This window comes from Papilio xuthus, unplaced genomic scaffold (assembly GCF_000836235.2).
Source record: "Papilio xuthus unplaced genomic scaffold, Pxut_1.1 DF829129.1, whole genome shotgun sequence".
Lineage (NCBI taxonomy): Eukaryota > Metazoa > Arthropoda > Insecta > Lepidoptera > Papilionidae > Papilio > Papilio xuthus.
Genome location: NW_013529520.1, coordinates 3,028,257 through 3,042,725, shown reverse-complemented (window position 1 = coordinate 3,042,725; position 14,469 = coordinate 3,028,257). Strand labels below are relative to the sequence as shown.

Below are 14,469 nucleotides of genomic sequence, written 5' to 3'. Positions count from 1 at the left end.
TGACACAACAAGTTTTTCAAACTAATTTGATTTATGATTCTATCATAGACATTTCACAAAAATGGGCAGGCAATAAAAGTTCCTATCTGTACCTGTAAAAACTAATTATAATTTTTTTTATATGGTTTGTGCGTTCCATCATTGTAGAGAATTGCAAAGAAGTTTTGTAAGTAAAGGGGAAGAGATCCATATAATCAAAGAAACCACTTTTTTTAATAAGGTATGTAATTAGGTGAAAAGCAATATTTAAATTGATTATGTTGTACACTTGAATTAATTAATTACCATTTCATTCTGTTGCAGATGAATGAATGCACCTCTTCAAGTTCTACAGAATTATTAAATGAAGGAATCTGCTTCAGAATTACTGACTGCATGTCGCTGCAACATCTGTGCTACAAAGTTTGATTGTTTGATAATTGTAATTCTAAACTAAATTTGAAAAACAACTTATTATATGGAGTAGTTTAACCGCAAATCTAAAAAAGAGTCACCATGTTGCAGGAAATGCTAGTAACTATATTAATGTCAATATTGATATATAGATGTGTAACCTATAGATTTAGTGTTTTATATTAGTTTGATGTTAATAATATGTATTAGACTTTAATATAAAATATACACTAGCATAACAAGATTTTCTCGAAATTGGGAGATGCAGTGTATAGAAAATAAAAATATAATTAAATATAGGGAATTAAGTATCAAGTACAAAAGATAAAAAAAAATACCATTTAGTGAAAAATATGAAACAAAATTAATTTATTAAATTTGGATGTTACAAATATAACAACTTATAATAAAACCTAAACCTTTTTTGAACTAAGTAATAAAAAATAAACAGAGATTGTATACAATTTTCTTATAAGTAATTTCAATTTCAACACAGGTACTTTACCCCAAAATGATGCCTCCTAAGCTCATTACTTTTCCTCGTTAAGGAATCTATAGGTTACACATCTATGGAGAATAGTAATAACAAGAGTTAATATGCGGAATCTTTAGGTTCATGATAATTTTATGAATTTATTTAAGAAGTAAAACTTAAATATTGTATTCTATTTTTACATTACATTATATTTAACATGACTTTTACATTTGCAATGTTTTGATAGGAAAAGTTTGGATTAGGGGACTATTTGGAGCGTCGGCAGTGCAGTTGGCGCTTGACCGGATCATATTTTACATATCCAGGTACGATCTCCGCTATATAGTAATGCGTTTTTCGAATTTCATGATAACATCCATCCGACATTCTTACTGTAATTACAAGTCGCATACAACTGCATAGAAATTCAAAGATATGTGTGAAGTCAACCAACCCTTACTGGCTCTGCGTTGTTGAATAAAACTTAGTCGCATTCTTGAGGGTAGGCTCCGAGCTCCTCAGTGGAATATAGTGTGTCCGTATAGTGAGCTTGATGATGACGATTTGTTTTGCTTCAATGCATATTGTCTTGTTAGCAATTTTCTAAATATTTTACCAACAGATAGGAGCTAATCTCTTTCCAGTGCTATTCTATTTCTCCCGACGAGAGTGGCACTACTACTCCAGTTCTATCAGAAAATATGAGCTATCAAATAAACAAACTGGAACAAATAAGCATTTATTATAGTTGGGGTATTTTGTTGGTGAACTAAACAATAATGGTATTATTACGTAAGCAATGAGCATTATGTTGCGTTCTTAAAATATGTTCGCTTTAGTCGGAAGATTAAATTAAAGTTGCAATTAACGAAATTGTTTTCCCTCAAATAATACTTTCAAACGTCAAAAAGGAAACTGACATAGATTTTTTTAGGTTGGTAGCAACGTAGACTTGTTCATAATATTGCTAGCATTGAAAATGTCAATTTTTATTCTCCGTTTGTGTATCTAATTAGTCAAGAGACGGGTCTCTTATTTCATAAACTCTTTGGGTTGCGTTTTGTTGTGCGAGCTTGTTGCGAGCGGGAGAAAGTCTAAGAAAACCGCAAGAGACAAAAAAATAGAAGTATTTAGGAAAAATATTGAACTAATAAAGAATTGATTACAAAAGACTTATAAAAATAAATTCAAGGGGAATCCGAATTACCCCTGAAACGTATTATGGTTATTCTAGATACGATGGAAAATGTTGGTAGTTTAGAAGAACAAGCATTGAAGAGAAAAGAAAGATTAAAGAATTTGAAACGAAAACATCCTTCCGACGAGAACTCATCAACAAATACTTTAAATAATGAAGCAGTTGTACTTCCAAAGTAAGTTAACCTCTAAATATTATTATGAATATTTCGTAGCGTAGGAATCACTTATGTCATTGTTATAAATAATATATCACTTGATAAACAAAATACAGCAAAACTACGAGACAGGCTTAAAGTGTTACCGGACCAAGAGAATTTGTCACTATTGTTACAATATAGTTATTCCAGTTGCAATGTTAGAGTTAATTTTTGTTGTTTAAAATTTTCAGGCCCAAATTCAGGAGTTACAGGCCACAAGATGAAACATTACAGGAAGCTAAGCTGGATGATGCACAACCAGCTGTGGTTGATAATGAAGTAAAAGATTTGCTTGAAGCGGGAAAAGAAAAGGTAAACATGGTTAATTTGTTTTATTACCAGTGCAAATATTAAACCAAATTTATAATAGCTATCTTTAATGACAAAAAAAATAATGCTTGTATCCTAAAAAATTCTAAAAAAAAAAGTGGGTTAGTTTAATAAAACCTTTGCACGCACATCTCAACATTTCATAATGAAGAAAACAATAATGTAATGTTACATTGTGAGATGGTTATGTATTTAAAATATATAAAAAAATTTCACATAATAAAGTTAACACAACCTGCACTGGGCCAGCATGGTTGACTATGGCCTAGTCACCCCCAATTTAGGTTAGGCTCCGAGCCCCTCAGTGGGGATGGTATAGTAATGATGATGAGGTTAACACGGTACTTTTCTATATTACAGGTTGTATTACAAGACCTAGATATATCAAGTTTAGCCCCACGGAAACCCGATTGGGATTTGAAGCGGGATGTGGCAAAAAAATTAGAAAAACTGGAGAGAAGAACTCAAAAGGCAATAGCTGAACTAATTTGGGAGAGACTAAAAGAAGGTGCAGATGATAATTTAGGAGCCATGATTACTATGACTGATAAAGTACCTGATGATGATTAATTTTTCTTACAAACACACATCCATACATTAATCAATCTATACATTTCCATTTTTAATGTTAGAATGTATAACATAAGATTTTATATAGATGTGTTTTCAACTAATGTATGCATTTGAAATTAAAAAAAACAGAAATTTTGTGTTATTGTTTTAAAAATTTACGGTTACTTAATAAAACACCAATTACAATGTTAATTTTTATTAGGATTTTTGTAAATAAATAAAAATTATAAACTACAGTAACTAAGTATAAATCTTAAACAATATAAGTGTATGAATTGAAAAGTAAAATTTTATAATCTCTACAATTTTCTTGAGAGTAAATTTTTTAATAGATGTATGTATTAATATGATTGTATGATAGAAATGTATGTGGACTGAACAATCATTGTATTTCTTGTACAGTAATGAATGAAACACAAATTACAGATTATTTTTTACATAATATAATAATTTTAAGGTTTACAAAATTAGTTTTAATTCATATATCCCTGTATTAAATCGCATCTTCAATCAGGCAATATTGACAAAAGATTTCTTTTTTTACTGCCATTACAAAAATGAAACGGTAACCTTTCAGTTTGATTTTCATTGTACCATGTCAACAGTCAAGATTCTTTTTTTTATTTGTATTTAATAACTTTATTTAGGTATTTTGTACTGATCTTTACATTATTATGATACGTTTTATATAAATTTCTACAATTCTAATGTCTATTTTCAAATGTACATAATATCACAGGTTACATCACACAATTTTTTTTTTATAAAATTAACTAATTCCGTAACAAGAAGGTTATTCGATTAAAAAAATTCTTATTAGCAGTAACGTTATAAGTACTATCGGTTTTTATTATCTACCTTAAAATAAACTTACAGTAATTATAATTAAACTAAGTATAGTATATACGCTGCTAACTAATCCATAACTGTTACTGTGGCCTATTTTTCTTTTTGGAATATCTTCATCGGGATCGTCTACTTCATTGTAACTGAAATATTTATTATCTATGTTGTAAAAAACAACGCGATCGCCTATCGGTTGTATAGGACGGAAATTGTGTCGAATTTTCCCAGTTGCTGATCGCAGCTCCCTGAATACTTCTATCTGAAATTTATAACAATTTAATTACTTTTTGTGTACTGTATAGACTAGAACCTAGTAAACCTAAACTTTTCAGTGTGCTTTTTCAGTTTATCCTCTCTCCAACTGCGGTATATCCACTCACAGATATCTCTTTTCTACCTTATTGGTAAAAAATTCTCATTATATCAACGGACAGAAAGCTTTTTTGTAGATTTTTTAAATCATATAAAAAATTGTTTATTACCTGGTCATGAGCCAACCTCACGGGCTGCTCAAAGTCAAGCCATATGACGACTTCGGAACAAGGTGGGGTAGTCAGAGATCCTCTGTACGTGAAGTAGCGGTTCAAATCGTAAGGCAGTATGTTGAGGAACGAGAAGGGATGGTTCATTACCACACTCGTATGAGGTTCTGTGACGTTTGATAACGCTGATGTTATGTCATCGTAGGCTGGGTGTTGATGACGATCTAACTGAAATAAAAATTGCGCTTATTAAATACCTAGATTCTAATATAGGTTTCGCAGAGATGGTAGAATTTCAACTACGATAGGTGCTATCCAAACTAGTAAGGTTTCCAATAGTTTTTTTATCTATGTTATGAAAAATAAATGAGATGCTTAGATACTGGCCAAATCTTTATCGTTGAATAAAACTTTTACAATATAACCATTTTAGTTTTTGCAAATCCAACAACTTTTCCATAAACTATCCCTATGTATCGTTAAAACGAAAGGAAACTTCCGTAAGCATAATTAAGTTGCGTTTATCGGTAATGTGCATTGCGCAGGTAATTTAAGCTTAAAGCAAAAACAACAGCTCGGCGTGCCATATGTTTTGCAAGATGGCGGGAAAGTGAATAACTATTATACACATCATTGGTGTCATCTGACGAAATGCAACGACAATATAAAAACTGCTTCAATTAACCTTTATACCGTATAAGGGCATTTACATACATAAAAAGTAAATCACATACAAAAATGTGCGACGGAAGATTTTTTTTGCCAAACATGTCTCAAATAAAGAAAACATTACATTACAAATAAATCGTGCAGGTAAGATTTTAGTAGAACGAATTGCATAACATGTAACGAACTAAAAATAATCTTTATACCACATAACAATAAAAAAAGATATTTTAAATTTTAACACAAAACATCATTAGCAAAAACTAAATTATTCATGAAGCATAGAGCTGTTCGTCTAAGCTTCGTTAGTTACAGCTGTAATTACAATATAATGGTTACCTCATAAAAGAAGGCGAGCACCGCGAGGCCGTCCGAATGTCGCACCGCATCGTGGGGAGTTTTGTATTCCTCTTTGAAGAAAACCATATGAAGCTCCATAGGGAAACTGGAAATTATTTTAAGATTTACGTTAATCTCATTTATTTGAAGGTAAGGTTATCGTTCATTTGACCTATATATCAGCGCCCTTCCGCAGCAAACACTCGCAGTGAATGCGTAAACGCGGTGGAGGGGCCACGACAAGACGTTGCCGGACGAGTGAAATGTATAGATCAACAGTTGACTTAATGAAATTACAATACTGTTACAATTTTGGTGTCCAAAAATAACAAATATATTTCAATACGATGGGATGACAAATGCTTTTGTTGTGCCGAAAATAGTAAAAATATCCATCACGTTCACATTTAAAGTCTATATAAAAAACTTAAAAGAAATCCCATGCTTGAATGCATTTATATATTTAAAACAAGTTTTTACTATCCGTCGCGAAACTTAGATTGTAAAACATTCAAATATTTTTTGTGGAAATTAAGGCAATGTTCGGATATTTGGAAAGAATAAGTTAAAAAAGCTCTAGGATAGTCACGCCCTTCGTCGCCTTTCAAGTACCTCCGTCAGGATAATAAGAAGAAATCTTCATTTTAGGTTATGGTACTGTGCGTTCAGTTTAGTCTTGAATATTCTCCAAGACTATAAATATAATTATATATAAATATAGTTGTATTTGACTCATAAATAAAATTACCTTCTATGATTTATTTTGTCTTCAGAACCGAATGTATCGTTATCGCCCCAGTGGAAATGCATCTGGCTGAAGATGTAGTCACCGTCGAGAGGACCGCCACTGACACGTGGGTGCGGTTCATTCTCCACTTCGATTAACACTGACAACGTGAAAAATAACAACTTAAATCAAGATATTTTAGACCTTGTCACATGAAAATTATAATCAGTGAATTTTAATTTAGACCTTTACTGTAGCTTTCTACTTTCGAAACGTAATTAAACATATTGTAATCTCTATTCTCTTAAAAACATAAATAATATATTTTTGCACCACCCTGATCACCGTCTCACTAGAGGCTAACCTTTGTGTTGGGAAGGTATAGTTTAGTTTATGTGACCTTTTCCTATACTGACCGGTATGTCCATTGTTAGTGACGTGTACATCGTCGATAGAGTCGTCGAAGCCAATGAAGGTAATGTCCGGCAGAGCGACTTGCTTGACGCGCAGCACATTGATGTCGATAGGACTCTGGTGCTTGCCTCTGCACTCCTGGTACCGTTCACCCCAGTGCACTGGACCTTTAAGAGCTCAAACGAATTAGTATCATCTTGATGCATAATTTCTATTATTTCTACTTTATTTTAAACACACAAGGCTATGTTGTTCTAGTACAATTGTAAAATAGCAGTAAATAAAAAATGTTTTTACTAGTCTTTGGAATTTTTTCCTGTCCGTATCAGTGTATGTTGACTACAATTATTTTCATAATTGGTTCAGTATAGCGATACATTTGCAACAAAGAGAAAGTGGAAAGTTTAGTTTATTTAGGTCGCTATAGTGTAGGGAGCTAACATCTGGTAACTCGTCGCCCCAGCTTACAAATTGACGTAAATGAAGGAAGCAAATGATAGCTTGTGATACTGATTGCTGCCTGTACATATAATATTGCTTTAATCTTGTCCATGTAATTGAGAACTGACTTAAAGGTTGTTTTACAAGTTTTATTGAAACTATGAGACCGATAGTTTTAATCATGCACCTGTTCAATTTACTGCTATCTTTATTATTTTATGTATCCTATTGAATTTCAATATGGTCCCGATCCTTAAAGGTTCAAATCCAAATCGAAGCGAAGTATTTACGCATGCCAGGCTGGAAACATATATTTAACACTCTAATCTAAACACTTTTATATATATTGTAATTTTTCTTTTTTTTTTGCTTATTTTAAATAAAAATTTCTAGTAGCATAAACGACTGAAATCACCAAGTCCAACTCCGAGAATTGTTACTTGTTGACAAATAAATTGAATAAATCGCAATGAAATGTTGGCGCCAGAATCAAACTTATAGCGCTATCATTTTTTTCTAGTGTAGTCTAACAACGTGTTGGTACTGTGCCATGTATCACACATTTGGCACCTGTGACATGCAGCTATTGTATCATCTCTTCTAGTCTATATTTAGCCTTGTTTAGTTTTATCAAACACATATAGTAACAGACAAGGAAGTTCAGGTAATGTAGAGTGCTATTGTGTATTAACTTCCTTCCTACTTTAATAAACTAAGGCAAAGGAAGACAAAAGATATTGTATTACAATAAGCCATAGCAATGTTCCCAACGTCATCGATTTTTGAAGGACTTTTGACATAGCGATTACCGCTATTGACACTAACCAACAACATACATAAAGTTATGTGTAGTATTGAAGATATATAGCCTTTTTTTTGTTTCGAAAAAAACATGTATGTAAATCGTAAATTTTAATGCAATACTGGCTGTCGCCCGCGATTTCCTCCGCGGGGAATTAAAAATAAAAATTAATAAGTAGCCTATGTGTTATGTCAGACTATGTTCTACAACCCAAATTTCAGCGAGTTCCGTTAAGTCATTTTGGAGATAGCTTCAAACAGACATCCATCCAGCCGACCCCAAATACTAAATAATTCTACACAGAACAGCAATAATTAATTATAAAGAAAAAATAAGTTATATTTATATGACTACCTAATTTTTAAAGCGACATGGACTACTTTAACCTCGTTTATACAATAAGAAAATTATATGGTCGCGTAATTATTCTACGAACACAAAGGTACAGCAATTTTGTGTTACGTATTAATATTTTAGTCATGGAAAATTATATCAACTTCAACTAATTGTTCGCTATTAAAGTTCGTGTAAATATAGATAATTGTGTGACATACGTAACAATCATCATACAATACAAAGGTAAAGATTCTCGCTTTTATTCCAATGTTATAATTACAATTTTATAAACATTTTTGCCTAGTGCAAATTTAGATAACCATAGGAAATTTACCATCTATCTTATATATAAAATTCTCGTGTCACAATTTACGTTCCCATACTCCTCCGGAACGGCTTCACCGATTCTCATGAAATTTTATGAACATATTGAGTAGGTCTGAGAATCGGCCAACATCTATTTTAAATCCCTCGCGGACGGAGTCGCGGGCGACAGCTAGTAATCTATATAATTTCGATTTCACATAGCACAGAAATTCCAACGTCCAACTAACTGTACTATCTAAATTGTTCCTGGCTCTATCACAGTTATGGGATGATTGTATAGCGTCTGCTAATAGAAATATGTAAAAAAAAAACATACCTATAACTCCATCGTAGCCAAAATCTTCGCTGTTCGCGTAGTGAAATGCTGAAACAAGCAAGGAAGAAATGATTAAAGCAGATAATAATTTAAATTGGACAAAAAAGTCAGTTAAAATAACATACTCTAAATATTGCCACTTTTACGATAAGCACATACGTTTTCTGGACTATTTTTGACCAGTTTTCTCTTTGACTCTATGGAAGTAAAAAAATCCTATTGGCTTGCGCTCCATTGGACCTGGATTGGCCTATTAAACACAGGGCTCAGTCCTAGGTTAAAGAGCCATGGCTGCCACACAATTGTGTAAGTGAGATTTACAATAAAGCATTTATTTATTGAACAGGTTCTTAATTTTGTTATAATAGAAATCTGATGACAATTTTGAGTTTCAACTAAAAACGTCATTAATAGATATCCATTATTTGCATTCTTTACAACGTCGAATAGAAAAAATCACAGGTCGAAAAAACATATGACAAGTCATGGCTGTTCAATCTCATATTTAATAATGAACAAAAACAAGAAATCGTGACTTTTATCTGGCTCGCATGACTTTTTATGACAAATTATTTGTAAGAAGTGTATCGATGCAATTTATAAATGTGAAATGTATTAATAAGGCGGGAAAACCTTAGGATAAAGTGAGACATTTCGTCACACATACGACATACCAAAGTAAAGTAAAGCAGTAGAAAGTTGTCAAAAGGTATCAAAACGAGAAGATGTTCTATATCATTAAATGATACCTTATAATAGGCTCTGATATCCTAGTTAATTACAATTTAACTTACGTTACTTAAGGGTAGTTTTCTAAAGTTAAGGGTGAACGTTCTGATTTCGAAAAATTTAATATTGAATTTGCTCCGACCACGGCCACGGTCTTCGGCCAAATTCTTATAGTTATAGTTTACATTAAATAGTGGAAAACTGAAAACATCCCAAGATAAAATTTTAAACTAAAATATCTTTAACATGTTGTAAACATGAGTAGCTTTATTCGTCTCTATTTTGTTAAGGCATTGCATTCCACTTCAAATAGTACGGTAGCACCTTTTATTAATAGTATTTTATTAATTGTATTCTTTTTTTTAATTTGTTGGATTATCAATTGAAGTAATTTCTAATAATAATAATTATTATCTATTTTCTTACATATGTTTGCGTATATATTTTATGGGTTGAGGATGAGGCGTTATTAAGTACTTATATAATTTCCTGTGCAATTGATACTAAGTGAGGTTGATCTGTGCATTGTTTTATTCCGTACCACGAGAAGTATTCGCGGCACAATGTGATTTATCTTGTTATATAAAACTATTATAAGAGGATTAACTAACGCTCACAGAATCGCTAAGTGATCTCTTCAAGTAAATTGTGTATAAAATCAAAAGCGGTTCCTTAGTTACGAGAAATGTTCCTATTGTTGTGATATAAAATAGTAAAACCGTTAACTTTCGCGCATATCATGAGAAACAGGAATTAAACTTTAATATTTGCCATGAAAATTTGATAATATACGAGTATTTACACTTTTTGTATTTTAAGTGTAATTTGCAGTATAATATAATGCGGCAGAAATAATAGCTAAGGATGGGGAAAAACATTGAAAAAGTTAACAATTTAATGTGATAAAAAAATTGTACATATACAGCACAAGTAATTGTCAATTGCTCTTGAATTTTAGATGAAACTGTCAAAATGATACGACATGCACTTGACACGCTTTTTTTAACTACAACACAACCATAGCTGGCAAACGACTTTGAAAATGTTACGCGTTAAATAGCTTGTCCGAACTTGAGGTTCATTGAAATTGCTTTGTTTTTGTAGCATAACATATTTGTAACATTTGTTTATTTTAGTAAGTTTGATTTCTAATCTAAACTTATATTAACCTTACTTCTTACTAATATTATAAATGCAAATGTTTGGATGGATCGATGAATGTTTGTTTGAAGGTTGTCTGTAGAACGACTGTATAGATCTTGCTGAAATTTGACATTGATATAGAACATAGTCTAGAAGAACAGATAGGCTACTAATTAAGTTTTTTCTTAATAACGCGTGGACGCATTCGCGGGCGACAGCTATAATAAATAAATACGAGAACAAACGCATTCAAAACTGAATTAGTAAAAATTTAGGTTATTATTTTTTATCTGAGGAAAAGAGAATTAGGCAATTTAATCTGTCCTCTAAATGAAGGCGGATTAATATCTAAAGTCTGTAGCTACGCACCGTGAAGTTACAATTAGCGTTGACAAATGAATCAATGCAAACAAATTGTGCCATAACAGCTTACTGGACCGCAACAAAGTTCATTGATAAACTCGATTGCGGCGCGTAAACGAAATACTTATTATTGACCTTCTTATAAAACACAATAGACGCGGTAACTTTTTAATATATCAATCAATGTAATATACTTTACGGCCAGTAATTATCATGTCTCTTATCATTAACACGTTCGTTGCATTACGAGATCTATCAGATCTCTTGCAGGACTTTTGTATTGTGCGTTGAATATAATAGTGTTGTTTCACTCCTTGCGGGAGGATCTAACGTGTAAAGTTCTTTAGGTATGAGTAGGACAAATATACATATTTGCTTCCTACTAAAGGTGAATTCAAGGACATTAAAAAAGAAATTAGAGATGGATTAGGTCCCTAACGCACAGTACTGTAATTATTTTCATTCCTTGCGTTAGGAGATATGTCGGTACTCGTGGAATCGTACGCCTCGTAGACGCAAGAGAGGGAAGGTGACTCGTTTTAGTGTTGTCCTAGCATCGATGTGGGAGGTCGCGCGCACGTTTGCAAAATAACACTCGCGTATATACCTACGTGTTGATTATTATTTTTGTTATACAATGAGTGCTTTTAAAAGAAAAAAGTGTAAAAAATCTCTTTATTTTGGTGAGATTTCCAACAAAAAATCAACGCCGGATTATACTGCTGCATCGTCCAGTAAAATAAAAATTTTGGAAAATGTTCAAATTTGCCCTCCATTGGCTAATAATGACAGTGATTCTGATTATGAAATATTTGACGCACCTAAAAAGAAAATGATGAACCTTTCTACGTTGGAGCACACGCAGCTAAGTAATGAAAATAATATATATATCAGCCCATGTACTGGAAAACGATTAAGTGTGCTTCAGAATACGATATCCAGTCCAAAAAGTAGTAACAATAATACCACATTATTGATGACGAATACTACACCGACTATACCTACTGATCCTATGACACCTACTCGTAGATTTTGTGGTACTGTTTCTCTAACCATAGTGGTTTATCTACTCCTAGCTCGTGCACTCAAATGCTAACAGAAACATCCAACACAAATGCTGAAGCTTCTCCTGCCTCATTGAATGCTTTATGCACATCAAGTAATCAAGTAAAGTCTTTGAATAATATTTCATGTTCGAACTTATTACCTTTAGAATTTAATAAAAGCAGTATGCAAAAATTGATTAAAACAACTATAAAGGAAAGAAGAACCACAGGTAATACAAACAATAGTCCATTTTCTTTTGAATACACTTTTGAGGATGATGCGCTCACTTATGACGAAAAAGCAGAAAGAAAAACGTCTAAATGCAACTTGAACAATAATTCACAAAAACATTTAGAAGAGAGAAACACTGAAAAGCAACAAGAAAATAATATAATAGGACAAGAAAAAGACCAGAATAAGCAAAATAGAAGTCTAGAAATACAGAATGAAAAAGTGGAAGAACTAGATCAGGACGTAGAAAACGAAAAAATACAAGAAGACGCTTCGGAGACGCAGACTGATGAAGCAACCAATACTGAAATAGAAGAAATCGTTTCAAATGGAAGTGATGATGATACAGGTGAAAATCTCTCATCTGATATAATAAGTGAAGATGAAGATAATATGTCTGAAAATATATCAGAAAGTGAGGGTGGAGAGCTTGAGGGTGATAAAGATTGGATTGACATTCCCGACAATGACGTATTGAGCTTCGATGAGAGCATACTTGATAGCGTGACAAATGTACCTATTCGTAATAAATTGCCCGTCGATATTTATAGTTTGTTTCTAACTGACGATATTATTGATAAAATAGTAGAAGAAACTAATAAATACGCAGATAAATATTTATTAGAAAAAGAAATTACAGCAAAATCACGCTCTAAAGCTTGGAAACCTACAGATGCAAATGAAATGCGTCAGTTTTTCAGTGTCATACTTACGATGGGCTTAAATAAGGTGCCACATTTTCACGATTATTGGTCAAAGAAATCCATTTACAGAAATGAATATATATGCTCTCTCATGGGAAGAGATAGATTTATCTTGCTTCTAAAGTTTTGGCATTTCAGCGATGAAAGAAATGATACTGAAGATAGATTCTACAAAATTCGACAAATACTTAATATGTTAAATAATCGTTTTAGACATATTTTAACTCCAGGAAAATTTATCGTGATAGACGAATCAATGATTCCCTGGCGCGGTAGACTTATTTTTCGCCAATATATCAAAAATAAATCGCATAAATATGGAGTTAAATTATATAAACTATGTACTCCTGAGGGGTACACTTTTAAAACCATAGTATATACAGGTAAAGAAGGAAATAGCAGAGAAGTGAACCATGGAAAAAATGTAGTTATGAAGCTCATAGAGGGTCTAGAAAATGAAGGACGAGTTTTAGTAGCCGAAAACTTTTATTCTTCTCTTGATTTAGTAGAGGAACTCTTAGAAAAGAAAACATTTTACTGTGGCACGCTAAGATCAAACCGAAGAGGATTTCCCAAGCAATTTATGTCTAAAAAATTGAAAAAAGGCGAAGTTGAAGGGTTAATGCTGCCTAGTGGTGTGAAAGTTATTAAATGGCACGATAAGCGCCAAGTTTCAATGATAACTTCCTGTAAAGCACATAAAGCGTCTCTAGTAGATACAGGTAAGATACATAAGAGAACTAATGAAATGATCAGAAAGCCAATGTGCATTTTAACTTATAATGATAATAAAAAAGGGATAGACTACTCAGATCAAATGTCGGCATACTATACTACTTTACGACGAGGTCTAAAGTGGTATCGGAAAGTGATGATGGAATTTTTATTTGGTACTGCACTCATAAACGCATGGATAATATACAATGCAAATACAGACAAGAAAATGTCAAAAAAAGAATTCACAGAATCAATAATCGAAACATTCGGAGGCCGAAAAATTTCTGGAACAGGTATGATTAACTTATTATTGCACAAATTACTATTTGTAATACAACTCGTGTGACTACAAGCGTGTATATAAAACCTGCAGGTTTCTTGTGACATGATATTATTGTGAAAATAATGTGAATGTAAAGCAGATACACTAGGCCATCCCTCTTGCCTAAGGGCGCTCAAAATACTAGACACGTACTTGTGTACTTACCTACTGCGTTTTTCTCACCATTTTTGCAGAGTAGGTATCATGTTGTAGTCCATTTATTTGAGGAAACGCATCTTAATTTGTTCTAAACATAACCGTTTAGGTTCAAGGGTATGCGGATAAATCCGATGGCGAGCGTGGTGGTGTCAGAAGATTGCCGTGGTCAACATACCTAACAGTTCTTCGA

General features: G+C 32.5%; 3 protein-coding genes and 1 long non-coding RNA gene across 4 annotated transcripts in view; 3 read left to right on the top strand and 1 right to left on the bottom strand.

Moving 5' to 3' along the window:
* The first annotated feature begins 82 nt into the window (after positions 1–82).
* LOC106120316 (uncharacterized) lies at positions 83–414 on the top strand. Its single transcript, XR_001228001.1, has 2 exons — positions 83–220; positions 304–414. It is a non-coding gene; the product is annotated as an uncharacterized LOC106120316 (long non-coding RNA).
* A 1,513-nt stretch (positions 415–1,927) lies between these two features.
* LOC106121279 (coiled-coil domain-containing protein 12) lies at positions 1,928–3,341 on the top strand. The gene is made up of 3 exons (XM_013316869.1): positions 1,928–2,241; positions 2,457–2,577; positions 2,956–3,341. The coding sequence occupies exons 1-3, from the start codon at positions 2,090–2,092 to the stop codon at positions 3,163–3,165; spliced, it is 483 nt and encodes a 160-aa protein (XP_013172323.1). The 5' UTR covers positions 1,928–2,089; the 3' UTR covers positions 3,166–3,341.
* Positions 3,342–3,417: 76 nt separating this feature from the next.
* Positions 3,418–14,469, bottom strand: part of LOC106119841 (putative carbonic anhydrase 3) — a 19,675-nt gene continuing 8,623 nt past the window's right edge. The window contains exons 2-7 of the mRNA XM_013314971.1: positions 8,865–8,912; positions 6,645–6,809; positions 6,250–6,388; positions 5,502–5,607; positions 4,497–4,724; positions 3,418–4,273 (exon numbers count right to left, since the gene is read on the bottom strand). Coding sequence (XP_013170425.1) covers positions 4,028–4,273; positions 4,497–4,724; positions 5,502–5,607; positions 6,250–6,388; positions 6,645–6,809; positions 8,865–8,912 — 932 coding nt within the window. The 3' untranslated portion in view covers positions 3,418–4,027. The remainder of the gene's footprint in view (positions 4,274–4,496; positions 4,725–5,501; positions 5,608–6,249; positions 6,389–6,644; positions 6,810–8,864; positions 8,913–14,469) is intronic.
* The window catches only part of LOC106121270 (piggyBac transposable element-derived protein 4-like), a 2,433-nt gene continuing 989 nt past the window's right edge, over positions 13,026–14,469 (top strand). The window contains exon 1 of the mRNA XM_013316857.1: positions 13,026–14,091. Coding sequence (XP_013172311.1) covers positions 13,062–14,091 — 1,030 coding nt within the window. The 5' untranslated portion in view covers positions 13,026–13,061. The remainder of the gene's footprint in view (positions 14,092–14,469) is intronic.